Raw genomic sequence first — 25193 nt, 5'->3', positions numbered from 1 at the left:
CCCACGTTTCCCTGCCTGCTTTTCCCCTCCCTGCGCTGCTGAAGAGCTAGCAGGGAGTTCCGAGCCCCTGAAACTCCTTTCATTTGCAAAGGAGTATCATCCCTCTTTGTCCTGGGAGCCCAGGCTGGTTGTCAGACTGACTACATGTTAACGGAGAGTAATCTCTTCCCGGCCACGGAAGGATGGAGGGATGGAGGGTCAAGCACGTTCTAACTACATGCAAACAGCCGGTGATTTCCCACCAGAGCTCAAAGCTCCTTGTTCAGTTTGCATTAAGCTTGCGGTTCAGTTACTTTCCCTGGAGGAGGAGGGGCCGGCGGAGGAGCAGGTGGCGTTCAGCTTTGAACTTGGTGCACAGGCCCCCAGGATAACTGAAGGTATAGTTCGGTCTGCACAGGGGAGTAGGGGGCGGGAAATGGCCCGGTTCTTTGAGTTTTGCGTTGGCCGGGAGCCAGGCAGAGAAGGCAGTGTGACAGCGACTGCCATGGAAGGCTATTGAGAGCATATGTCATTCAGCCGCGGAGCATTCAGCTTCTGAGATCGTGCCCAGAAGACTGTTCTGCGGCTGCAAAAGAAAGAAGCCTTTCAGCCCCTCTCGTGTGGCCTGTGCCGCAGTTTTCGCTGAGCAGCCGTTTCGGAGTTTCCTCTTGGCATGATCAGTTTATGCCGTCCAGATGTGCACATGCGATGGTCTTGGGTGTTTGGCTTTCCAGATGTGCACAGACAGGAAGATGAGCTCTGGCCAAGGCGGGGGCCTGTCTCTGCAGCCCCTGGACTCTGGACAACCCACAAGGCCATTGTTGTGTGGGAGCCACAAAGCCTAGGGCCTGGAAAAGGGCTTGTGGGTCGCCCAGTGTGACCTCCTTCCTGTACAGCTGAAGACACCAAGGTCCAGGGAGTCGTGACATGCTCACTGCTGACTGACTGCCTGCATCTGGGAGCTGACAAGACCTCAGCCTTTGCCAGAATTCACGGGCCTGTGTCTGTACGTAGGTCTGTTTCATCGCTGTGCACATCTGGCACTCTTCTAGGTGCTCAGGACACATCGGGGAACAGACAAAGATTCCTAGCTTGTTCTGATGCCAGGTCAGATGGGAGGGTGACAAAAGAACAATCAACATAAAAAATGAGTACATTATGCAGTAGATTAGAAGGTAAGAGTTGCTGACCGAAAAAGAACAAAAAGAAAAATAGACTAGAGTTAAGGGGGCATGGCAGTGCTGGGTGGTTTACATTTTAGAGAAGGGAGTGAGGGTGGATTTCACTGAGAAGGTGGCTGTCTTAGTTATGTATTACCGTATAACAAAGTAGCTCAAAGATCATTGGCTCAACCCAGTAAACATTATCTCACTTTTTTTGTGTGTGGGTTAGGAATTCGAGAGCAGCTCTGCTGAGTGGTCCCTGCTCAGGGTCTCCCTTGAGGTTGCAGTCAAGAGGGCAGCCAGGGCTGCAGTCGTCTGAAGGCTGGACGGGGGCTGGAGGATCCACTTCCACAAGGTGGTGCCCCTGCACGGCTACTGGCAGGAGGCCTCAGCTCCTTGTCCCATGGGTTGCTTGAGGGTCCTCACAACATGGTAGCTGGCTTCCCGCAGAGCTAATGGTCCAGAGAGACAGACAGAAGCTGTAGTGTCTGTTATGACCCAGCCTTGGAAAAGTCATACGGCTCAGTCTTGTTTTTCTTTTTTTTTGGCCACGTTGGGTCTTCGTTGCTGCACGCAGGCCTTCTCTAGTTACGGCGAGCGGGGGCTACTGTTCACTGAGGTGCGCGGGCTTCTCGTTGCAATGGCTTCTCTCGTTGCGGAGCACGGGCACACGGGCTTCAGTAGTTGTGGCTCGCGGGCTCAGTAGTTGTGGCACACTGGCTCAGTTGCTCCGCGGCATGTGGGATCTTCCCGGACCAGGGCTTGAACCCGTGTCCCCTGCGTTGGCAGGCGGATTCTTAACCACTGCGCCACCAGGGAAGCCCCCGGCTCAGTCTTAAAAAAGGTGAAGCGGTGAGGCACAAATATCTGAGACGGAATGTTCCAGTAGAAGCGTCCCCTGAGGTGGGAGTAGCCAAGCACATTTGAGGAAGGGAATGGAGGCCAGAAGCTGGAGTAGAAGGAACCAGGGGAAGAGTGTACCCGAAGAGGCCAGGGAGGAACGGAGGGCGGGAGCACGTGGGTCACCAAGGCCATGGGAAGGACCTGGGCTCTGCCTCCGAGTTAGATGTGCAGCCGGGGCAGTGTTCTGAGCAAAGAAGCATCATAAGCGGACGTAGCAGACGTAGCAGAGAATAGACTCTAGGGGCAAGGGGAGAAGCAAGGAGCCCAGTTAGGAGCCTGTCCCTGTAAACCAGGGAGGAGATGGGGGGGGGGGGTCCCACCTGGCTCACTGGCCACGTTTACTGTTACTCCCTGAGAGAGGAGGTGTGGGAAAGGGCTTGGAGTCCAGCCAGCACCGTTTCCCCAACTGCAGCGACCCAGGCTGTGTTCTCAGGTTTATCACTCACCCTTTCCAGGCCTTGATTCCTACGTGTACAAAATGGAGAATGAACTGAAACCTCCTAAGTGAAAGTAATAATAAATGCTTATAAAGGCACTTTAAAACTCCCTTTAGAAGACAGTGCCAAAATGCTGGAAAATGTTTTAGTGGTTTGCAATGGTATTTCGTGTGCTGGAGAAAGAAATGTTTTCGTCCCAAGCCCTCCCCTAAAATGTTGATCTGGACTTGACCGCAGCGTTCAGTGACTAAGAAAGCAGAGGGACGAACTTAGGTATCCTGAGGAAATACCCTCTACGGGCACACCTCAGAGACACCAGACCCCTGCCACAAAGCGAGTCACACGAATTTTGGGGGGTTCCCAGTGCGTGTCAAAGTGATGTTTACACTCCGCTGCCAGTCTGTTAGTTGTGTGATAGCATGATATCTAAGAAAACAATGTACATACTTGAATTAAAAAAATATAAAACAAAAAATTACAGTGGTAACATCCAAGATGTTACATACAGATCACCATGCCAAATGCAGTAACCATGAAAAAGTTTGAAACATTTGCGAGAATTGCCAAAATGAGACACAAAGTGAGCAAATGCTGTTGGGAAAACGACGCGATAGACTTGCTCGGTGCAGGGTCACCACAAAGCTTTAATCTGTAAAAAAAGCGCAATATCTGCGAAGCACCAGAAAACGAGGTGCGCCTGTACAGAGGTCCAAGCCTACGGCCTAAGGAGACTACCGACATGCCAAGTTCACGGGAGGTGAGCGTGCAAAGCCCTTGTGTCCAAAGCCCCAGATAACCGTCGACTGGGGTCTTACACGGCCGCCTAAACTCTTGATGTGAAGTTCAAAAGCAGGCAGCACTGAGCTTCGCGGGTTAGAGGTGAGGGTCGTGACTCCTCTTGAGGCCAGGCCAGCGCGGAGCGGGAAGCCCAGGGCTCAGGGGCTCTTGGGTGTTGGTACTGTCCCGTTTCTTGATCTGGGTGTGGGTTTCATGAAATTCAGCAAGTTTCTGAAAAGACATCCAGCCGGCCACTTATAATGTGTGCTCTTCTCTGCACGTACATTCAGCCTCAATAAGACACCTTTATTAAAAGGAGGTTATGCTCTTCCCAAAAGTCTGACCCCACCCAGGACTTGAATTCCTGCCTTTATTCTAGAGTCCCTATATTTTGCTCAAATGCATTGTTTTTAAAATAAGAGTGATATTTCTTTTTTTAATAGATTTTTTAAAAATTTATTCATTTATTTATTACTTTTGTTTGGCCGCATTGGGTCTTCGTTGCAGTGCGGGGGCTTCTCTTGTTGCGGAGCACGGGCTCTAGGCGTGCGAGCTTCAGTAGTTGTGGCACGTGGGCTCAGTGGTTGTGGCGCACGGGCTTAGTTGCTCCGCAGCATGTAGGATCTTCCCGGACCAGGGCTCGAACCTGTGTCTCCTGCACTGGCGGGTGGATTCTTAACCACTGCACCACCAGGGAAGTCCCAAGAGTGATATTTCTTGACCTTACTATAAAAAAAGTTAAATTATTTCTGATAAGTATACCACGCTGGGTTTATTTTCTAGCAGGGTTAGTGATTTGTATACAAATGGACTTTTCTTGGTTCTCTCCTGGAGCAGATGGCTGAAAAATAATAATAATAAAATAAAATTCCAAGTATATCAGGGAGAGTTAACCCACAAAATCATTGCTCTCGGCCACCGGCACCTCATATCAGTTCACGGATGAGAAAGCACAGCTTAGTTTTGCCTGTTCGGAGATGTTCCGTAAATAGAATCACGGAGCATTTTACTGTTTTGTGTGTAGCTTCTTTCTGTCAAAATTCTGTCTCCAGGATGCTTCGTCCTGTAGCGTGGCACCGGAGACTGTTTATTCTCACTGCTGTACACCGTATTCCATCGTGGGAACGGAGCACCATGTATTGATTGATTCTGTCTTGGACGGGCATTGCTTCATGTCCAGTTTGGGGCCATTATGGCTAGGGCTCTGCTGTGAACCTCCTAGTACATGGCTTTGAGTGAATATATAAGCATATTGCTCTTGGGTATGTACCCCTGGGTGCTTTTCACATCGCGTAAGGCAGCCTCACACCTGGCCTGTGCATAGGCTTGACTTACTTGCTGGGATACTTAGCAGGTCAAGGTCCCCAGGGCATCCCTCGGGGACCTAGAGATCCCCTAGCTGTCCGTAGGCTTCTCTGCTTTCTGACAAGGAGAAGTGCACAGAGGTGGCCTGAGTCACCCGCAGACACCACCCTGCCTTGTGGCTTGACTTCCTGGGGCTGCTCCCCGCCCACGCTGGGGAGGGTGGCGGACTTGAAGGGAACCCATGGGTCATCTCATCTTTCCAGCCCGTGGCAGTAAGCCTCCCAGAACAGAAAGAAGGGGTGGGGGAAGATCCCTTGCGTGCTAAGCCAGCTCCACTGAGCAGGTAGGGCCGGGCAGCCCCTGCGGGGAGCACCCAGCCCCTTCCCACCTACACGCTCGTCAAACACCTCAGCAAGCTGGTCGAGTGGGAAGCCGGTGATGTCACCGCAGAGCCTGAACAATCAGGCCTTTCATGGCAGGATGATAACAATCAAAACAGTATGTAAGGGCCTGCCACGCAAGAACACACACGCTCATGGCTCATGGGAGGATCTGAAAGCCGAGGTGAAGCAGGTCTTGTCAGGAATACGCCAAGCTCCTTTCACACTCAGCCGGCCAGAGAACGTAGCCTGGAGAGCCAGGCTGCGGGTCGCAAGGACGCTCACTGGCCAATTTTCAGAGAAAACCAGGACTCTCTCTACCACCTCCCCAGGACGCCTCACCTCCAACCCCAGAACTAACCCCTATGCTGAGCATAAGCTGCGCTTGGGGTTCCAGCAGGAATGTCCCACTGCACGACTCCAGGGGGTGCCCCTCACCGAGAACACAGTGTGCTCCCCGAATTGTGCAACACGGAGTTTCTGAAGCTACTGCCTTTGGAACAAGGGAGCAGAGGCCTGGTGGTTCTCAGCTGTTGTTTTTACCTTGAATCCCAGGAATCTGTCTTGCTTGAGCTAAGCTCCCTAGAAGACTCGACTCCACTGAGCTTAGAAATTCTCAAATGAGATGCACAAGATCAGATGTTTTTCTTGTTCAGTCTGAGCAGTTTCTGGTGTTCAGATATTTGCTGCAGAAGCAAATATCTCACCTCAACTCGTGCTTACTCTGGGTCAGTTGTTCTTCACCAGGGGACATTTTGCAGTGTCTGGAGATGTTTTTGGTTGTCCCCGCTAGCAGGATGCTACTGGCATCTAGTGAGTAGAGGCTAGACATCCTACAATGCACAAGACGGGCCCTCACAACAAAGAAGGAACTGGTCCAAAATGTCAGCAGTGGCAATGTCCAGAAGCCTGCTGTAGATGGGATGTTCTGACCCCATTAACCCTGGAGGCCACTTGTTAACATCTGCCCCACCTGGCCTTCTCTCCTGTCTACCAGAGTGGGCCAGAGCCTCGGCTCACTGGTGCAGCAGGCATGGGGCAGCGCCTGGTTCTCTGCTGGGGCTTTGAGCCCAGGTAACCGTCTGTGTCCACGATGCTTTGATGGGTCCGTGTGAGGCCCAGAGGACCCGAGGCTTATAGGATAGCGGTTAAGAGGACCCTCTGTCACTTCCCAGCTGGGTAGCCCTGGAGACAAGTCGCTGAACCTTGTGCATCACTTTCCCCATCTGTAAAATGGGGATAATGATGGTAGGAAACACTTAGGAGGTGGTGGCGAGGGGTGAGGCGTGTTGCTACATGTAAAATGCTTCCAACCACGCCTGAAACTTAGTCACACTCCGTAAACGGCAGACATGATTATCATCACTCTTATTCCAGCCGGAGGACCTTAGTCTCCCTCTGACGGGCACGGTAACAAAAGAGAAGAGAAGCTGGTTTCCGCCGCAGGTTGTTGCAGTGGGATCTGTGCTGCTCCCAGCACAGGCTTTGTGCTGTTGCCGACCCTCTCTGAAAGCCTTCCCCGAGCTCAAGGCCCGAGACGTACATTCTTTTTTTTTTTTTTTTTTCTGGCTGTGCGGCATCTTAGTTCCCCGACCAGGGATCGAACCCATGCCCCCTGCAGTGGAAGCGCGGGTTCTTAACTGCTGGGCCGTCAGGGAAGTCTCCTGGAGACATTCTTAAGTGAAAGGCTTGAGTGGAGACGGCTAAGGCATGGATTTCAAGGGAACCCCCTTCAAGGGTCTCATTCAGCACAGGGGTCGGTCTCCAAAGATGGGTGTGGACTCCTGGGTTGCAACCGCATACTTGGCCTTGCAGACACCCCTGGGGTGGAGCTGGGGCATTTAGCACTTGTCCCGAAAAGCCAGCAGACTCAGCTGTGCCCAGGAAAGATTCTTAGAAGATGATGCCAAGGAGAGACGGGCTTTGACTCCAAAGCATTTTCTGCTCTTGTTTGTGCATTGGCTTTAAATCGGGGAAGGGGAGACAAGGGCAGCCCTGGACTGCCCTGCCCTAGCATCTCACACTGCTGCTTCCATCGTCGCTTCTTCCTGTAGCAGAAGCATCTCCCCATCTCTCTCTAGCTATTGAAAGGCTCCCCACCCTTCAAAGTCCATCTTGAGTGCCACCTTCTCCAGGAAGGATTCCCGGATCACCTTCCTCCCCGTAGGCTCTGTGCTTCTCCTATGGCCTTTGGCAAGCTCTGTGCTGTCCTGTAGTCATTTGTAGGCGGGTTTCTTCACCCGCTATTAGGTTGTAACCCCTTGAAGATGGGGGCCCTTCCCAACATCTTCGTGTGCCACGTGAGCTCTCACACATGGCTGGGGCTCAGTGCTGGATTCTGGGGTCACTCCTGAGAATAGGGTCCCCCCTGGCCGCCAGCTGCTATTGCCAGCCTTGGTTCTGACCCGGAGGTCACAGAATGTGGAAGGGTGGGAAGCATGGGTTGGAGGAGAAATTCGCCTGAGGTCGGAAAGGCCACCAGGCTGCGGGGACCTAGGGGCCTGAGTGACCGGCTCATTCAGGAGCCTCGGGCAGTTTTCACGCAAGCTGCCATTTAAGGAGCGTCCACTCTGGGCTGTGAGCTCTGCCCGGCGGCGTTTCACAGAGACCATCCCCCATCCGCGTCCACTCTGGGCTGTGAGCTCTGCCCGGCGGCGTTTCACAGAGACGATCCCCCATCCGCAGAAGAGCCCTGACGATGGGGCAGTTTATGCCCGATTTACAAAGTAAAAGCAGACGGGCTGCGCCGGGTCTCAGCGGTGCACCTGGGGGTGCAGGCAAGTGACGCTGCCTGCAAAGACCTTGAACTTCTCTGTGCTTCTGTTTTCTACTAACAAAGAAGGTGTTGAACGAGGGAACTCGGAAGGCCCCGTAGCCTGGGTGACTTTTAACTCTGAGGTGAGGCAGGAGCTGGGAAGGCAGCCCCTGGAGGGAACGGGGGTGGGGCCCCCTAGAAAAAGCGGGAGCGCCTGCCCACGGCCTTGCTTCCTGTCGCCCACCTCTTGGGAAGACTAGTATCTGAAGATGAGGGTGGGTAGCACCACCCCGCCCAAGCTGGCAGCCCGGAGGACCAGCATTGCACCTCAGAGGCCCTGGCCATCTGCCCCCACGGGCTGGGAGAGCAAGGAATACGAGAGGCAGTGGAGGGGCACCCTGGGGCTCTGGCTTGCGCCCTTGCATCCAGACTGGGGCGTGAGCACCCACCGCCCCGCCTGCGCCTCCTTGGCACCCCCCATGGGCCCAGCCCACTCTGTCGGCAGAGAGGCAGTACCTGGGGGTGAGCCCCGTGCCTTCCCTGCCCGCTCCAGGTCCCCCCAGCCCCGGGCTTTCCAGCTGCCTTCTAGCCCCAAGCAGGCTGACCAGTCCCCTTGTGTCCCTACCCCAGACGGAGAGCAGAGTGCCTGCTGCTTGTCACTGCAGGGAGGCCAACCTCTCCTGCCCCCGCCATGCCCGGCCAGCTCGGGGCTGGGCTGGAGACAGAGGGCCACACTCATTGTGGACCGACCTGACGCTCTTGGGGCTGGTGAGGGCTGGAGGGAGATGTATCTGAGGGGTCCAGGAGCGGTTGGAACGGGTGTTAGACCATCAGAAGCGTTGGATAGTGAAAAATGACAACAACAACATAACATCATCTGCTTAGCTTCCAAGATTGTGTGCACGTCCTCTGCGGCAAGTTAAAATTCTCACCCAAGTTTGCCTCTGCCACCCAGCAGGCTTCTGGGTGCTTCCAAGGATGACCGACCTCATCCCAGTTGGCCCCGGACATCCCCCGTTTCAGCGCCGAACGTCCAGTGTCCCAGGAAACCGGGGCAGTTGGGCACCCCAGTTACCATCACAAAACTCAGACTGCAGTCAGGGAGTCCTGACTTCCACACATTTGCTTGCTTAGCTGTGGCCGGGGGAGCTCTGAGGTTAGGGAAGCCGTGGCTGCTAACCCCTCCCCCGGGTCAGAGGAGAGTGAGGTTTTGTCTTCTTCCTTCCCGCCATTCTCTCTTACATCTTGGCATGTTAAAAAAAAAAAAAAAAAAAAAAAAAACCTCCCAGGAAATGAACTTTAAAAACAGCTGGACTGGGTCTGCCCCTCCTAGAAAATTCAGGCTCTTAAGGGACAGGAAAAGAGAAGTGTGAACAGTCCAGGCCAAATCCAGCTCCTCTGCAGGGGTAGCCCTCTGGGCAGACCCTGGACTCACCTGCCCAGAGCCCCTGCACGTGCAGCCCAGCGCCCAGGAGCCGCCACCCCCCCACTGCCCCGTGACCCCTGCCCTTAGCCCTCCCTCCTCCTTCCCCTCTTTCCCCTCACTTGCTCTCCCCACCCGCCCCCCGCCCCGGCCCGTTCTCCCACAGACAAGCCTTTCCTGGCCTTTCCCGGCCCTTCTCACAGGATTCCCTCCCTTGTTGCTCCTTTAAGCTCCCGGGGAGCAGGTCACCGTGGAGCTTGACTTGTCCCCAAAGGGCAGGGACCCTGTCAGGGACAGCCTGTGGTTTCTTTCTTAAAGAACCCTTCGTTCCCACTTCCCTCTCCCGGCCACTGACTTGCTGAGGTCTGGACTGGTCACGGTGTCTTTGCTCCCTTGCCCAAAAGAACAAAACCCATGAGGCAGGGGCCTCGCGTCTTCCGAAGGGCCAGGGTTTGGACTTTTCCTGTTGCGCTTTTTTTTTTTTTTTAACAGTTTTATTGGAGTATAATTGCTTTACAATGGTGTGTTAGTTTCTGCTGTATAACACAGTGAATCAGCTGTATGTATACATATGTCCCCATATCCCCTCCCTCTTGCGTCTCCCTCCCTCCCACCCTCCCTATCCCACCCCTCTAGGTGGTCACAAACCACTGAGCTGATCTCCCTGTGCTATGCGGCTGCTTCCCACTAGCTACCTACTATACATTTGGTGGTGTATATAGGGTATATACGTCCATGCCACTCTCTCACTTCGTCCCAGCTTCCCCTTCCCCCTCCCCGTGTCCTCGAGTCCATCCTCTACGTCTGCGTCTTTGTTCCTGTTGCTTCTGAATCCTGTTTGGAATCTTCCTAGCCCATCCTGGAAAAGAAGCCTCTCATTCGGGCTTTCCCTTCCCAAGTGTAAATGATGGACGGGGGAGTCCAGCAAGCCCCATGCCCTGGGGATGCCGGCAGGGGCAGGGTGTCCGTAGGCGTGGAGGCCACGGGGGGGGGGAGCACAGTGGGGCTGCAGGAGGGAGTGAGCGCGCCTGGAGCGTCCTGCACGCCCAGCGCCCGTGGAGGCTGCGCGCCCACCCCTGGCAGCCAGTCTAGGCCCCCCCGCTCCTGAGTCAGCTCTGAGCTCGGGCTTCTGAGGGACCAGCCCTGCCACCCTGAGCCCGGCCTCACTGCTGCTGCTTCGCACCTGGACACTCGGGCTGTTACCCCCTATCACTTTTGTTGGTATGTCCTGTGTCCCCAGTCACCGTCCACTTTGATGCTCCTGCGGTTTCCCAGGATCCCCACCAGCGCCCCGACCTAGTCTGCAGGCCACCTGACTCAGTCACAAGTGGCCACTGGTGTCCTCGGCTCCCAGCAGGGGCCAGCCCTGGGATGCTCCTTTGGTGGGTGTCAGGTAGCAGGGCAGGGGCTCCTGAGTTGGAGGTGGGTGTGGCCACCGCCCTCATCCTCAACCCCTTTGATAACTTCTTAGGCCAGTGGTCCTCAGCGCGGTCATCACGTTCCTAAAACCTGCAGACCCGCTGCCTGACACCACAGCTCATCAGAATACCCAGGGCGTTTCATTCGATTTCCTGAGCTGATGCAAGTGGAAGAGCAGAATAGAGGGTGTGGAGGGGACTGAACCCTTCCATGGGGTCACCGCCACAGACGCAGAGCACACGGAGGCCAAGGGAACGTGGTGCACCGGTGTGTGTGTGCAAAAGGGACATATACGAAGGCGGGAAGGGCAGAGAAGCTGCAGTCCAGCCCTTGCTGTGGGCTGGAGGAGCCCAGCTGCACTCAGGAGAGATTCCACGGTCGCCCAGCGAGGCGACGCCCTGCTGAGAAAGGCTGGCTGGCAGGATCCCGAGGGTGTGGTACCTGGCTGGGCTGGCAGCCCCGTGCCAGCGCGGGGGCAGGGCCCAGGGGACGTGGCTCACCAGGCGTAGAAGAATGGGGTTTCTGTGTTGCTTATCAGGATGGCGGCTCCCGGGCGGGATGCAAGGAGGTTCCAGAGCCCGCCCAGCGGATGGCTGCCATCCGTCCCAAGTCATGGCAAGGACTTTGGACGGGGGACCCCACCTCCGACTCACTGGCGACACGGGGCGGCAGCTCCCTCCCTGGTTAGGTCTGGGGTGAGTCGCGTGCCTGCCTGTGGACACAGGGGACAGGCGATGGCTTTGGACAGTGAGTCAGCTGCACAGTGCTGTCAGATGAGGGACGGAAGACCTGGACAGACACCTTGACCTTCCTCGTTGAAAGAAATCTTGGACCTTTGCAAAAGGTCAAGGAGCTGGTTGTATCCACTCAACCATTTTGGGGCGGGGGGCAGTGAAGAGATAGTGAAAAGGTTTGGAGGAGAAAGACGCCGCTGTGAGGGTCGGTCCAAGAAGGTAGGGCAGGGGCTAGTGAAACATTGGCAAGGATTCGCCCTTAAGGTTCACTCCATCACCAGAAATACATTTCAAAGGCTCCCCACTCCTGGAAGAGGAGCTCAGGGTCAGCTTCGGCTATGAAGGTATCAGCAGAAGCCTCTAGAAGAGGCTGTATTCCTGCCCAGGGCTGGTGGGCGCACGCTTGTCAGGGTCCTGTAACTTGAGTAAGGCTGGACCAGGTGACCCAAAGCTGGGTTCGGATTCCTAGACCCGGGACCCAGCAGGTGAGAAGAGGTGAGACTCTTGACTCTGATCCCCAAACCAGCCCCCAGCCCCACCCACCGAGGCCGGCTCTCATCCTCCCCCACCCCCCCGACAACAGAGGTGTTTGTTCTCGGGCCTTCTGAGGCAAGAAAGGACACTCTTGACCCTTTTACCCTGCCCTGTAGACTGGCTGGGGAGTGATGGTTAGGGACTCAGAAAGGGAGGAAGCCTAGCTGGCCAGCAGGGCTCACCGCCTTGCACACCTGCCTATTTAAAAAGCAAAGGAGCAGAACAGTAGCCTTTGCCTAAAAATCACAAGCCAGATTTCTCTCTGGACCCTGTCTAATTTCTCCTACTCTCGTTGTCTCCTGTGAAATGGGGGCAGATCTGGGCTGCCGTGGAGAAGGTGTGGGCCAAGGTTCACTCCCAGCCCTCACCTGGCAGAGGTACTTCTGCCTTGGACAAAATCTCAAGGGTCACCCAGGGGCGACCCTCTAGGCTCGTCATCCACTGAGGACGTCCATACTCAGAAAGGCAGCAGGACAGTCAAGTCCAAGCTCATCAGAGTGCCTCGTAAGCCCTCCCAGCAGCTCATGTCCCTTCTGTGCCAAGGGGAGGATCCATCTCTGGGCACTTCCTGGGTCTCAGCGGGGATGGACCCCGGAGGTGACCAGGGGAAGGATGCCCGCAATCATGAGTCCGGGGCTCCTGGGAGTTTCTGTGCCCCGTGAGCCGACTGGCCAGCAGCACGCAGGAGCCCGGTATCAGAAAGGCCTTCACGTTCACAGCGGCTCTCCAGGGAGGTGCACTTGGCCTGTCCAACCTTACAAGGGGTGTAAATGTCTCACAGGAGTGTCAACAAGAACAAATGAACGAGTGCTGGTGGGGATGTAAGCACAGGTGGGCCAAAGTCAGATCTATCTGACGCAGGACTTTGCAAGGGCATGAGTCTCGACTCAGGGTGGCAAGTACTCAGCCTGTCTCGGAAAGGGGACCTGTGAGTTCTTGGAAAGACCTCCCAGCTGGAAAGGGTTCAGCCCCACCCTGGCCCAGCCCTGCTCCCTGAAGCTGAGTCAGTTCTCTTGTTGACCCTGACTGTCCTACAGTCCCATTCTCTGTCACCCCTCCTGTCATCAGCTCACACTGGAACCTTAGTGAAAACGCTCACCTCCACCTCACAATAGACTCTGATTAGGTTCTCGGGACACGCCAGCTCCTGGGTGCCAAGGGCTTTAGAGGGTCCGTCCCAGGGCATCACCCTGGCAACCCTGGGATGCGGGGGGTTGTATTGTTCTTTGAATTTCACGGCAGGGGGAATGGAAGGTAGCACGCCAACGTATCGTGGGCCCAGGAGTCGAACACAAGAAGACGAACTGCAAAGCCCAAACTTCACTGTGTGCCAGGCGGCGAGGACCTCGGGGCAGTACGGGGGGCTCGTGGCCCAGGGTTGTGGTTCCGTCTTGTCGGATCTTTCTGTACCCCTCAGGCATTAGGGCAGGAGTCTGCCCACTCTGCAGCCCGTGGGCCTAATCCAGCCCCCGACCTGCTTTTATAAATAAAGTTTTATTGGAACTCAGCCATGCACTTTTCTTTACATATTGGCTGCTCTCCCACTGCAGTGACAGAGTTGAGTAGTTGCAACAGAGACCCGATGGCCCGCAGAGCCTAAAATATTTACTTACTGGCCCTGTGTGCTGTCCTCTGGCTCCCGGGATGCGGTCAGAGCACGTCTGAACCCCTTCCTCTCTAAGAAGTAAAAGGAGAGAGCTGCCTTAGGTAACGTAGGCAAGGATGCCAGGAACCTTGCGGGGGAAGGTCAGCGCCCACTGAGCAGTACCGCCAGGGGCCCTTTATGGACGTGCCAGGTGGGGTGTCTTCCTGTCTGCCCACTTCATCTTATGAAGAGTTTGGCCTGGCTTTGGGGGGCCACACTCAATGACCCTGTCAGCCCTAAGCCGCCAGAACAGTTCCTTTATCAAAAGACTAATAATAATTTTTCAGATGCTCATCGTCACTTTGATGCGCTGGTGGGTGGATGTTCAGGGAAAGCATCACGAAGTTGTCCAGAAGGGACAGGATGAGAGTTGATTAAAGGAAGCCCGTGCAAGATAAATGTAAGTCCAAGATTCTGGAAGGGTCAGGGTCTTCCTAAGAGTCTCCTTGACCTGGCAGCTCCCAGGTGAAGGCTCCCTCCTCCCGAGATGTCTGGAGCTATGAGTCCCGTATGAAGGATGCGTGCGTGAGTCGGGGGAATAAAAGAAAACACAGGCTGAGTTTCAGGCCCTCAAACAAAAAGGAGATGAAATATTAAACACTGGGGATTATCGTAGGTATTCTCTGCTGGAGGTAGAACAGGAGCCCGTGGCCTAATGGAAGTGTGTCCCTGTCCCAGGATCGTGGGGTAGGTGAGTGGGCAAGAAGGCCCGGATGGGGCCGGCTGCTGGTCGACAGCACTCCCTGGCCGCTGTCCAGAGCTGATGGGCGGATTCCTGTTGGCAGCAAGGTAGACGGACGTGAGCACATTGACCGGAAAGCCAAGTGACAGTGGAGTTTCCCTTTTCTATCTAATCCATCCACAACTCCCTCAGGCCACATTCCAGCATTGCTTGCCAAGTGGCAGCCACATGTCATGCCCTTGAGATCCTTAGTGACCAGGTGAGTCCTCGTGGACCTGTCCAGCCAAGGTAGAATCTCGTCCTGGGAGATACCCTAAAACTGCCTTCCCGTTGCCTTCAGACTGACCCTGTTTCCTTCCCATCTTCCCTTTCCTTCCTCTACCAATGGACGTGCAGTTCAGTCATGGTAGTTTGCTGCGTGGGGAATGAGGGTTCTTAATTTATGTGCGCACCTGGGGACCTCCCTGGGGGGTCAGGTATCGCTTTTGTCCCCGTCTCTTTCTGTTTCTCCTTCCCTTGTACTCCAATACCTGGTTTGTGTGCAAGGCAGGCTCTCGAGGCTTGGCTCCGACCAAGTGACCAATTCACAGAGCCCAGCCCCTAAGTGTCCTGCAGAGGCAGGAGGGCAGAGGGTCACCGTGAGCTCCCCAGGAAGTCCAGTGCCAGTGCCAGACCAGCATGCAGACAGCCCGTGGGCAAGCCCAGCCCAGCCCCAGATCTGCGTCCCCATCAGAGTCTGCATCCGTACTTCCTTGTCCCGTTTCTGAAGTTGCTTCTGGACAAAATGTGATCTCTCCATCTCTATGCCGTAACGGAATGGAACCCCAAAAGTGCTGAACACCTCATATGTGCTAGGGACTTCACAGGCATGAAATCAGGTCCCTGGGTGACAGCAGTCCTTTATGGTTGAAGTTAGTATCCCCACGTGACCCCCTGCACGTTACATACAAAGATCTGAGGTGTAGAAGTTGGATGATGTGTGCAGAGTCGTGCAGCTAAGTGGCAGAACTTGGGTTATCCTAACACCCAGGCTGTGTGCTCCCCGCTGTGCTGTAAGGTCCATAAACATGGAGCATCTCCAGGGACGAAGGACAGCGTGAAGCGGGGAGGATCTGTGTCCCCTCCTCCTCGTGTTCACCTGCACGCATGCCCTGAGCTTTCCCCTTCCCTCACCTGTCACAGGGATCCACTGGGGCCTCTGATACCATAGGAGGGCCTTGGGCAGAGGCCAGGGCCCCCGTCCGTGTGGGCGCTCCGTTCTGGACATCCGCCCTCACGTGCCTTCTTGGTCTTTCAGGAATTTAGCCATTGGAATTGGGATCCAGAATTTCCCGGAGGGCCTTGCTGTCAGCCTCCCGCTGCGAGGGGCTGGATTCTCCACCTGGAAAGCCTTCTGGTAAGTGCTCCAGACGCCCACTGTCGGAGGCCAGGGTCGGGTCCGATGTGGAGCTCAGAGCAGTCCTCCTGCGGGCAAGAGCAACCTCTTCTGGCCTGGAAGTGGATCTGAAGCTTCTGGAAACACCAACAACCTGGTTGAATGCTGCACCCCCAGAGCTGGGAGAAGCCTCCAGAAACTCATCTCTTGACCTTCAGCCCGTGTTTCCTATTTTCAGAACCCCTCCAGGGATAGACACGCCCACTCTGGGTGGGGTTTTCTCTCTCTCGGGTGGGGAGAAGCAAGGCAGACCTTGTGTCCACTCTCCATGTCCCATATGCCCTAAGGAGGCTCACTTACCGCAGCCTGTCCTCAAGAGTCATCACATTAGCTCCCGCCGTGGCCCTGGTCACAGCGAAGACCAGGATTATGTGAACAGCATCTGGGCAGGTGAAGCTGTGGTGCTCACGCCTCGCGTTTTCACAGCCCCCAAAGGGCTTGCAAGTCCGTTCCCTAATTTTACGTTTTCAGTGACCTGTAAGGTAAGGCCCCAGGTCTCAGAGGAGGGGATCGTGGCCCCGAGTGTCAGCCAGCCGGCTCATCAGGCGGTGATGCCAAGGCTGCTGATGTCAAGGCTGCTGCAGGCTCTTCTGCCCCTCGACTCAGGACTCTGAGCCTCAGGACACCTCTTTATTGAAGGGGCCACTGCTCTAGGATGTACGCCGAGAGCACTCAAGGGCAGCTCATAACAACAACTAAAAAACGCCTTCCAGGGCTTCCCTGGTGGCGCAGTGGTTGAGAGTCCGCCTGCCGATGCAGGGGACGCGGGTTCGTGCCCCGGTCCGGGAGGATCCCACATGCCGCGGAGCGGCTGGGCCCGTGAGCCATGGCCGCTGAGCCTGCGCGTCCGGAGCCTGTGCTCCACAACGGGAGAGGCCACAACAGTGAGAGGCCCGCGTACCGCAAAAAAAAAAAAAAAAAAAAAAAAAGCCTTCCATTTTATAGGGCCCTTGTGACTTACAAGTTCTTGCATATACTTAAATCATTTTAGTTCCATCCTGTGTCATCTCTTTCTCCATTGCTGGAGACTACGGAATAGAGGTTTCGGGGGAAGGGCAGAGAAACATGGCCCTAGAAATTTTTTTCAAATGTGAGTTCTGTGAGCCCGGAAGCCGTGACTGCCGTCTCATACAGGAGAGACTCCAGGGGCAAGGAGGGGAAGGGCGGGGGGTATCTGTGGTCAGTGTCCAAACCCTGGGATTAAAGTGTTTGTTTAACTGGACACACTCGAGCTGCAGAGCCTGCAGGCCCGTGCATGTGAGCACAGAGCTGGGAAGCAGTGGCCCCTTGGAGGGTGCTGCAGTGCAAACAGTGTCTCCCCCGTGCCCACCATCTGCTCCTGGCCAGGAAGAAGCGGGGGGAGGTGGAGTTCACAGTCCTATCCTGTCATCTGCGGAGGAATGGAGGGGAAGTTGTCTCTCACCCCCATTTTACAGATGAGGGGACTGAGGCTCGGAGCCAATAATATCTTGCCAAGTGCCCACGGCAAGGAACAGTGGGAAAGATGTCCCAGCGCCTTGTCTATCGGTGTCCAGCCTGTCCAGGCGTCTCTTGGCGGTAGGGCTTAGCTGTGGGGTTCAGGTACTGGCTTACCTCCTGGCACTGAATTATCAGGGCTCATGTGGGCTGCTGTTTTAATCAGGGCTCATGTGATTTCATCCTATAGAAACCCACTCTCACTAGCTCAAATAAAGGGAGTTTTTGAAAGGAGCAATCTCACCTTAGTCCAGGATGGAGGGTAGTGGGGCCAGGCCCTCACCATATGCATGGCCAGGTAGGTCCACCTTGTCGGCAGAGGTAGGTGGGTACAGCTCCTTCAGAAGGGGTGCCGTTGTGGCCGGAACCCCCAAAGATACCAGGCACAGCTGTCCTTGGGAAATGTCCATACCACTCCAGTCAGATGTCCTATCCTTCAGAAGACAATGTAGCCATCAACCGGTGAGTGGGTATATAGCATGTGGTGTGTCCACACCGTGGGATATTATGCAGTCATCAAAGGAGTGAAGTACTGGTAGTTTTTACAGCGTGGACGCACCTAGAAAACAGGATGCTAAGTGAAATAAGCCAGTAAAAAGGATCCCCTATTGTATGACTCCGTTTATAGGAAATGTCCACAGTAGGCAAGTCCCTGGAGACAAAAAGCAGATTAGAGGTTGCCAGGGGCTGGCGGGAGGGAGGAATGGGGAGTGGCTGCTAGTGGCTGTGGGCTTCTTTCTCGGGATAATGAAAATGTTCTGGAATTAGATGGTGGTGAAACGGTTGCACAACCTTGTGAATATACTAGAAACCACGGAACTGCACACATTAAATGGGTGTGCCATTTGGTATGTGAGTTATATCTCAGTAATGTCATTATTTTAAAAGGACAATGTGGAAAACTTAAGACTCTAAAATAAACCTGGGAGGGCTGTCTCCTGGAACTCTGTAATAGGGAGTTGGGAAAGGAGACAGAGGTGGTGTAAAAACAAACAAAACCCAGCAAAGTGCTTTGGCACTGCCATGCCGATGTGATGTGGAAGACAATGCATGGTTTTCTAGAGCTGAGTCAGCAGTCTGAGCGTGCCTGTGTCTGCTTGACCCTCCCCGCGGCGGGACGTGTCTCTGTTCTCTCCTTAGGTACGGGCAGCTCAGCGGCATGGTGGAGCCTCTGGCCGGGGTCTTTGGTGCCTTTGCCGTGGTGCTGGCGGAGCCCATCCTGCCCTATGCGCTGGCCTTTGCTGCCGGCGCCATGGTCTATGTGATCATGGATGACATCATCCCTGAAGCCCACATCAGGTGGGAGAGCTTCCCCTCCCCCATCTGTCCTTGTCTCTGTCCCAGCCTGGCTGGCCCCCACCTCTAGATCTGCCCTGTCTTTACTTGCTACTCTGTTCTTTACTCCCACCCCTTCCAGCCCCTTCCCAAGATCATCCTCACTGCCCCCCCCCCCCCCAACTGTGTTCTTTGAAACTAAAAGAGGAATAACGGGCAGTTGGGTGGAGAGTCAGACCAGGTCATATTAGGCAGTGGCATACATGCCCTGCCCTCTACCCCCAATGAAACAGACTATTATTTTCTTATATTCTCTCTCTCTCTCTAGATTTTTCTGGGGCTGGAATGAGGGAGAAGTGAGCTCTTAAATGTTGACCACAGCTATTCATTCAGGTTCTCATTGTCTAGCTACAGGCCAAGTGTTGGGGATGGAGGGTTCCTCTCTGTTTCATTTTGGTTTTTATAGAAGAATGATTTTGAGGCTAGTATTCAAGGTCAGATTACATAATATCTTCAGGAAATCGTTGCTGCTTTTTATTATTCAAGCATGGATTGCAGAGCCATGATAGGTGACCTTGAGTAAGTTACTTACTTCTCTATGCCTCAGTTTCCCCACAGTAAAATGAGGATAATAATAGTACTGATTTCATGTGTTTATCCTTTGGTATTACATGAGATAGTCAGTTTGCCTGGCATATATATAGTAAGCCCCAATAAATGATACTTCTTATTTATTGAAGTATAGTTAATTTACAATGTTGTGTTAGTTTCACGGGTACAGGAAAGTGATTCAGTTATACGTAGATAGATATTCTTTTTCAGATTCTTTTCCGTTACAGGTTATTACAAGATACCGAATATAGTTCGCTGTGCTATATAGTAGGTCCTTGTTTATTTTATAGATAGTAGTGTATCTGTTAATCCCAAGTCAATATTATTATTATTAATGGTAGTAGCGTATTTCTCTTGGAATTGGACATTGTGGAGGATGCTTTCAGCCTGGATGCTGTCCCGCAGTGCATCAAAGTCTTCCTTTTCTTCCTTTCCTTCCCTCCTAGTGGTAACGGGAAACTGGCGTCCTGGGCCTCCATCCTGGGTTTTGTGGTGATGATGTCGTTGGATGTTGGTCTGGGCTAGTTGCTGAAGTGCCTCGGACCCCGGGAAAGGCAGCACGAGGAAACGGCCGGGATTGGCTTCTTCAGGACCACAGCCTCTTTCTTCACATCAAAACGTTTTTCCTTTCTCTCCTTTTTGTCTCATTGCGCTGATTGACTCTGACCATGACAATTTTTAGTTTTCTTTTAAGGGAGATGGTGGTTTTATTTGGAATTTCCGGTAGTCACAGAACTACAGATTTTCGCTTGGCCACTACGTGGACTCTTTCTTCGGTGGGAAAACCAAGGACCTACAGATCAGGGAAGTCTCTGCTTTGCACCTTTGGTCTCCCTCACTGGACTCAGTGGCAGCTCCTCGAGGTCACCTACAGAAGCAAGCTACCCAAGCATCTTCGCCTAGTGACTCAGAGCAGAGTGGCCAGGACAGCTCTGGTCTGTCCTTCCCGATCTTTTACCGTTGATCCTCTGTCCATCAAGACTCGAACAGGAGCACCGCGGACAAAGCAACCTACTTCCCAAGGCCCAAGGAGGAACATACCTTCTTCTGCCTCCCCCGAGGGGGAGGCTGCATGGGGTGAGACACAGACAAAGGGAAGAAAAGCAGCTAGTCTTTCTCTTTTTTTAAGGCAAAGATTGACACTATTGAAATTAAGGGAATTAGGACAACTGTGAACACACAGTGAGCCCTTTGAAAAGAGGACAGGGTGGAGCTTTGATCAGAGACCTCTGCTCTCTCTGGATTCCAAGAGCAAACCGGTTTGCCATGGTTTCCAAGTCCCCTAGACATGTGTTTTGATAAGCTTATAGGCTTCATTTTTCTAAGAGACTTGGGGACACCAGCAAGCTGCTAGAACTCAACCCCTTCATTTACTTATGGAGGGAGCCACTTAAGCTCATTTAAGTGAGCAAAAGATTTGGAATCTGCACTGGGTCCTTCTCTGTTGACTATTCGGTAACTTATAACCTGACCCAGAGCTCTAAAGCTGCTGTGTTGGATTTTGGCCGGAGAGCTCAGGATAAGAAAGGAAAAGGGGTAGGAAAAGAAGAGGTATTTTTAACATTTCCCTTTTAAAGTAAATTTGAGACAAATCATCATTCTAAAATGACCCTAAAGAATGACTTGAACGAGACTACTCCCTTATCCACACAGCTGCTCCATCAGGGGTGCCATAACTTGTCTGCTTCCAGCATAGCTAAGGCCTGCCGTCCTCACTGGTCATAGGAGCCTCTGGGACCTTGAGTGGGCTCTGCTGACAAGGCAGGCAGCCCAGGAGGCAGGTATTCAGACGCCGTGTGATCAATGCCTGCCCTGCGTTTACATGTCCCAGTGCTGCCAAGGGTGAATACTCTGTTCTGGGAACGCCCTATAACCCTACGCTAGATCTATGTTCGTTCCTCCGGAGCACTGATGGTCACAAGTGAAGACACATTCAGAGGTTTGATTGGTGGAGATTCGTTGGTTTGGTGGTTGGCCTATGGGTATTTTTATGTCTTTGTATGTCGTTCTACATAATGCAGACTTCTTTCTGATGGACAAGACCTCATAACTGTGATTAATACCAATAAAGGGGATATTGTTGTGGATGACCTGTGCTACGTCCAGTCCTTTTCAAAAAGCTGCTTCTGGGCTTCCCTGGTGGCGCAGTGGTTGAGAGTCCGCCTGCCGATGCAGGGGACACGGGTTCGTGCCCCAGTCCGGGATGATCCCACATGCCGCGGAGCGGCTGGGCCCGTGAGCCATGGCCGCTGAGGCTGCGCGTCCGGAAGGGGCCACAACAGTGAGAGGTCCGTGTTAAAAAAAAAAAAGCTGCTTCTTTCCAGGGTTGATCATATAAGAGCCAACTAAAGTTAGTCCTAGTATCTACCCTACCCAACACCAGGAGAAGCAAAGGAAGGAGTTGACACGAGAAGGGCTAGCTAGATTTATGGTTGCAGACAACAGCATCCAACTCCAGCTTACTTAGGCAAAGAATTTAATGGAAGGTTATCAGGGAGCTCATAGGATCTATAGAGAATCGGGCTTGAAAATGGGTTGGATCCAAGAAAACTAGAGGTCTGGGACTATGGCCCAGTCGCATCTCAAAAACAGCTTGATTTGGAACGCCATGGTCCCTCGAAACTGGACCATTACTCAAACGGCTACCATCACCACCATGGGAAGGAGCTCTAAAGTGACCCTGATTCTCTGTGTCCTGGCTTCACGTTCAGCGTTCTGAGCAGGGCAGGACCATCTAGCTGGCAGAGTTTAGATCCTGTGCCCAGGAACTAACCGGTCTTGTCCTCTTATTAAGACTCACATAATAATGGATTTTCCAGTTTGGGGAACGAGTTCAGATGGTGGAGAGCCAAAAGAAGAAAAAAATAAGTTTATGACAGCCTCACTCTTTTGCTGTTCGACATCTACATATACTTTGATTCTTCGATTTTGTCTTAAAAACAAAAACAAACAAACAAAACTTCCTGCTTAGATAACGGAGCTGTCCCGAAACTTCAGAATTCCCCTTTCCCCCAGTGGCTAGCCGCCCAGTGGTGGAACACGCCCTTCTTGGATTCAAACAGTCTTAACCAGGTGGAGCCCAACGTTGAAGAGAGTGTGTCATTTGGTAAAATGCAGGTGGCACCATCCCCACTCTCCCTTCTTCCAGACCTGCCTAGTCTGGCTACGGGAGAAATAACATCACATATTGAATGCTCATTCTGAACAAACACCCATCTTAGCCAACAGTATCTCAGCCTCATTAGATATTGTCTCCTAGCTAGTCATAAAACCAAATCTTTAAAAATTCGTGTCACAGTTCAAAACAGATGATTGCTTCTGGATGGTGGGATCAAATTCAAAGGATATCTGTCTGTTGCCTCCCCTGTTTGTAAAGTGAATCCCTTGGTCAGAACTAATGTTATAGGATGCCACGATGATAGGACGGACTGGAAGGCTATTCTAAATCCAGACATATGAGCCTGCCTCTTCCATAACGGAAGCGGTCCAGAGTAATCAGTCTGCAGCCAAGCAGTGTGTGGGACCATTGGAGTGTCATCAGTATCCGGGGTCAGGGGTCAATCACCGATCCTATGTGCACCCATTGGCCAGGTCTGACGGATGAAGGACAGCCAAGTGGTTGAATCCATGCATTGTTCCATCTTTGGCAACATGGCCACTTTTATTCTTGAATCAGTTGAGAAAGCAGTGATGTCCCCGGGGAAAGAAACTGTCATTCGTAGATAGTCTCGGCCACTTAATTAGTAAGAGTCTCCTCCGCAGTGGAGACTATGGGTGACCTTTCACTCGAGGGACAATTATTTCCACACTTGCCCCTTCCTGAGGGGCGCAGCCACCTCTGCCTCCCCAAACGTCTCTGTCACCAGACCTCTAATCTTGCTTCTTTCCAGTGCTTGACCACTTGGCCAGACCATTTGTCGCAGTTCATAAACTGGTGTAGCTTCTTGCATCAAATCATCTTTCCTTCCAGGCAAAGCGGACGTAGAAATGTGTGCTTAGAATTCTCCCCACTGGGAGGTCTTCTCTTCACATTCTACCCTCAGTGGAACTCTAACACCACAGCAGTCCATTTCTAGATGGGGCCAGCATATCAGCAGAGCCATTGGTAAACTAGGCTCAGCAGTTTTTCCTCTCTCAGTCACTTGGAAACTGTCTTTTTTTAAAGCTGCTAGCACCACTTACCAGGACTGCCTCTCGTCTCTCAGATCCCTGACTGTCTGATGGCAGAAACATCTCATTCCCTCAAGGCTTTGCCTTTGATGGACACCTTGACTCATCCCAGGGGACTGGTATGGGACGTGGGGAAGGGGGGGAAGGTATGGGCGTCTGGATCTTCTCTGGGGACATTCTCATCCTGCCGTGCTGACGGTGGGACCGGAAGGCCGTTGGTTAGACTGCGCCAGGCAGGGTGCTTCCCGCCCTCGTCATCTCCTTGAGTCCTCCTTGACCTATATTATAACCGCACTTGAACAGCGAGGCCGGGGAGGTCCCGGAGTCTTACTCGCCAGGGTGGTGCTGGGCAGCGGCAGAGTCGTTTCTGCTTTGCGCGGAAGATGCCCAAATTGACTTCCCGACCCCGCTCCTTAGGGCTTTCTTGATGCAGCATCCTACACACCTCCACCTTCCATAAAAGTTGGTTGAATCCGTGAAAGGTGGCTAAATGGGAGCCCAGGGGCTGTTCGCCTTTTTTTTCCTTTTAAATTGGGGTATGATTACACATACGAAAGACACCGATCTTCTGTGTTTACAGCACTCAGGGTCGGCCCTGCGGCAGGGTCTTCCAGAGGCGCCGGTTCCCCAGCTCTCGGGTCATCTCCGCCTGGCTACTGTCCTGGGTCCGACTGGCCTGCCCGCAGGTGCGCTCCCAGCCCGGCCGCGCGTTCCCCGGGGCGCAGCGCAGAGGATCTCCCGCTGGTGCCCGGGCGCGGCGCTGTTCACCTGCTTGGGGCGGGGGCGGGGGCGGGGGCGGGGGCGGGGCGGGCCCGCGGGTGGGCGGGGCTTCGCACGCACGCTGCCCGCTGCGTTCCCGGCGCCCCGGGACCCGCCTCCTTCCGTCGTCCGCCCGCGGAGGGTCGCAACCATTTTCCCGTGTGACGCCGCTGGGCTACCGCGGAGCCAGTCCACTCCACCAAAGGGACCCCTGGTTTCCCGGGGCTCCTGCCGACTGCGGCTGGTCACTCCCAGCTTGTGTCCTCCGATGATGGACCCGGGTTTGGGTGAATTTGGAGTTTGTGTAATTTGAGGAAAAACAGTACTCGAGTACAGAACACAAAATTAGGCCCAAAGCTTTGGAGGGGCGCCTGTGGGCCAGCGTCCTTGCAGTTCAGGCTTCGCGGGCTTTAAGGTAGGTGCACCTCTGGTCCCCGTGCGTGCTTTCAATTTACTCCGCTTGCCTGGGGGCGGGGAGGCCTGCAGTCCTGGGGGATTTCCAGGCGTCAGCAAAAACACTAGTCCTCGGTAGTGAATTCACGTTTTGACCATCTTTCTAACACAGCTCAGCCCTGCAGCGTGTTCCTAGCAGGAGGAGGTTCCTCCAGGCGGGTTTAGTTCTTCCTCCTGGAGGGTGGACTGGTTCCCCTCCCTCCAGCAAAGGGGCCTTACATGGCCACCGTCTGTCCCCAAGAGCTGTCACTGAGAGGTCTGCAGCTTCTGTTGGGGCTGCACAGCCTCAGGGCCCCCCAGTATCCTTAGAGCACTTGCTACTGCCTTCTGTTCCAAGACATGGAAGACGTGGGTGGATGGATGAGCTAAGAGGGCAACGGGATTTTGTGGCCCAAAGACAGGCACATACGATTCTTTGTGCAGGGTAAACCTTGGAACCTGTATCCCAGCATCCCTGCACCCCATGATCCTTCCCCTAGTTAGAAGATCAGACTGGAAATTGTGTGGGATCTTTTCTGATGTAGCCCCCATTCTCTGGCAAACTACGAGCCATAAAATTAATGTCTCTCACTGGCCTGTCTCCAGCCAGCAGGGAGGGGTATGGATCTAGGCTCTTTGGAGCTGGTGAGGACCCAGCCCTGGGGATTAAGGCCAGGCTAGCATCTCCCTCCACTGATGCGGGAGCCATGACCTCCAAGAAGCCCAGGATGTGCCAGGGAAGAATGAAAATACAGCACAAGCTGGGAGGGTGGCGGGGACGGTGGGGTGGGGGAACGTGCAAAGAGAGGAGAGGCCCTTAGCCGTTTGTTTTCAGCTTTCCAGATGTGCGGTAAGGGTGTGACAGGTGTCTCGGACCATTGCCTTTTAGGGATAGAGT

At 53.8% G+C, this 25193-nt stretch overlaps 1 protein-coding gene across 3 annotated transcripts in view; it reads left to right on the top strand.

Moving 5' to 3' along the window:
• SLC39A11 (solute carrier family 39 member 11) overlaps nt 1-21013 on the top strand; it is a 342388-nt gene extending 321375 nt beyond the window's left edge. For all 3 annotated transcript variants that reach the window (XM_082860153.1, XM_082860152.1, XM_082860154.1), the window contains 3 exons: nt 15434-15532; nt 18188-18346; nt 19381-21013. In XM_082860153.1, coding sequence (XP_082716279.1) covers nt 15434-15532; nt 18188-18346; nt 19381-19459 — 337 coding nt within the window. In that variant the 3' untranslated portion in view covers nt 19460-21013. The remainder of the gene's footprint in view (nt 1-15433; nt 15533-18187; nt 18347-19380) is intronic.
• Nucleotides 21014-25193: the final 4180 nt, after the last annotated feature.

The sequence above is a fragment of the Leucopleurus acutus genome, assembly GCF_964270905.1.
Source record: "Leucopleurus acutus genome assembly, chromosome: 19".
NCBI classification, from domain to species: domain Eukaryota; kingdom Metazoa; phylum Chordata; class Mammalia; order Artiodactyla; family Delphinidae; genus Leucopleurus; species Leucopleurus acutus.
The sequence above is the reverse complement of the archived record's forward strand: the minus strand, read 5'-3'. Positions and strand labels throughout refer to the sequence as shown.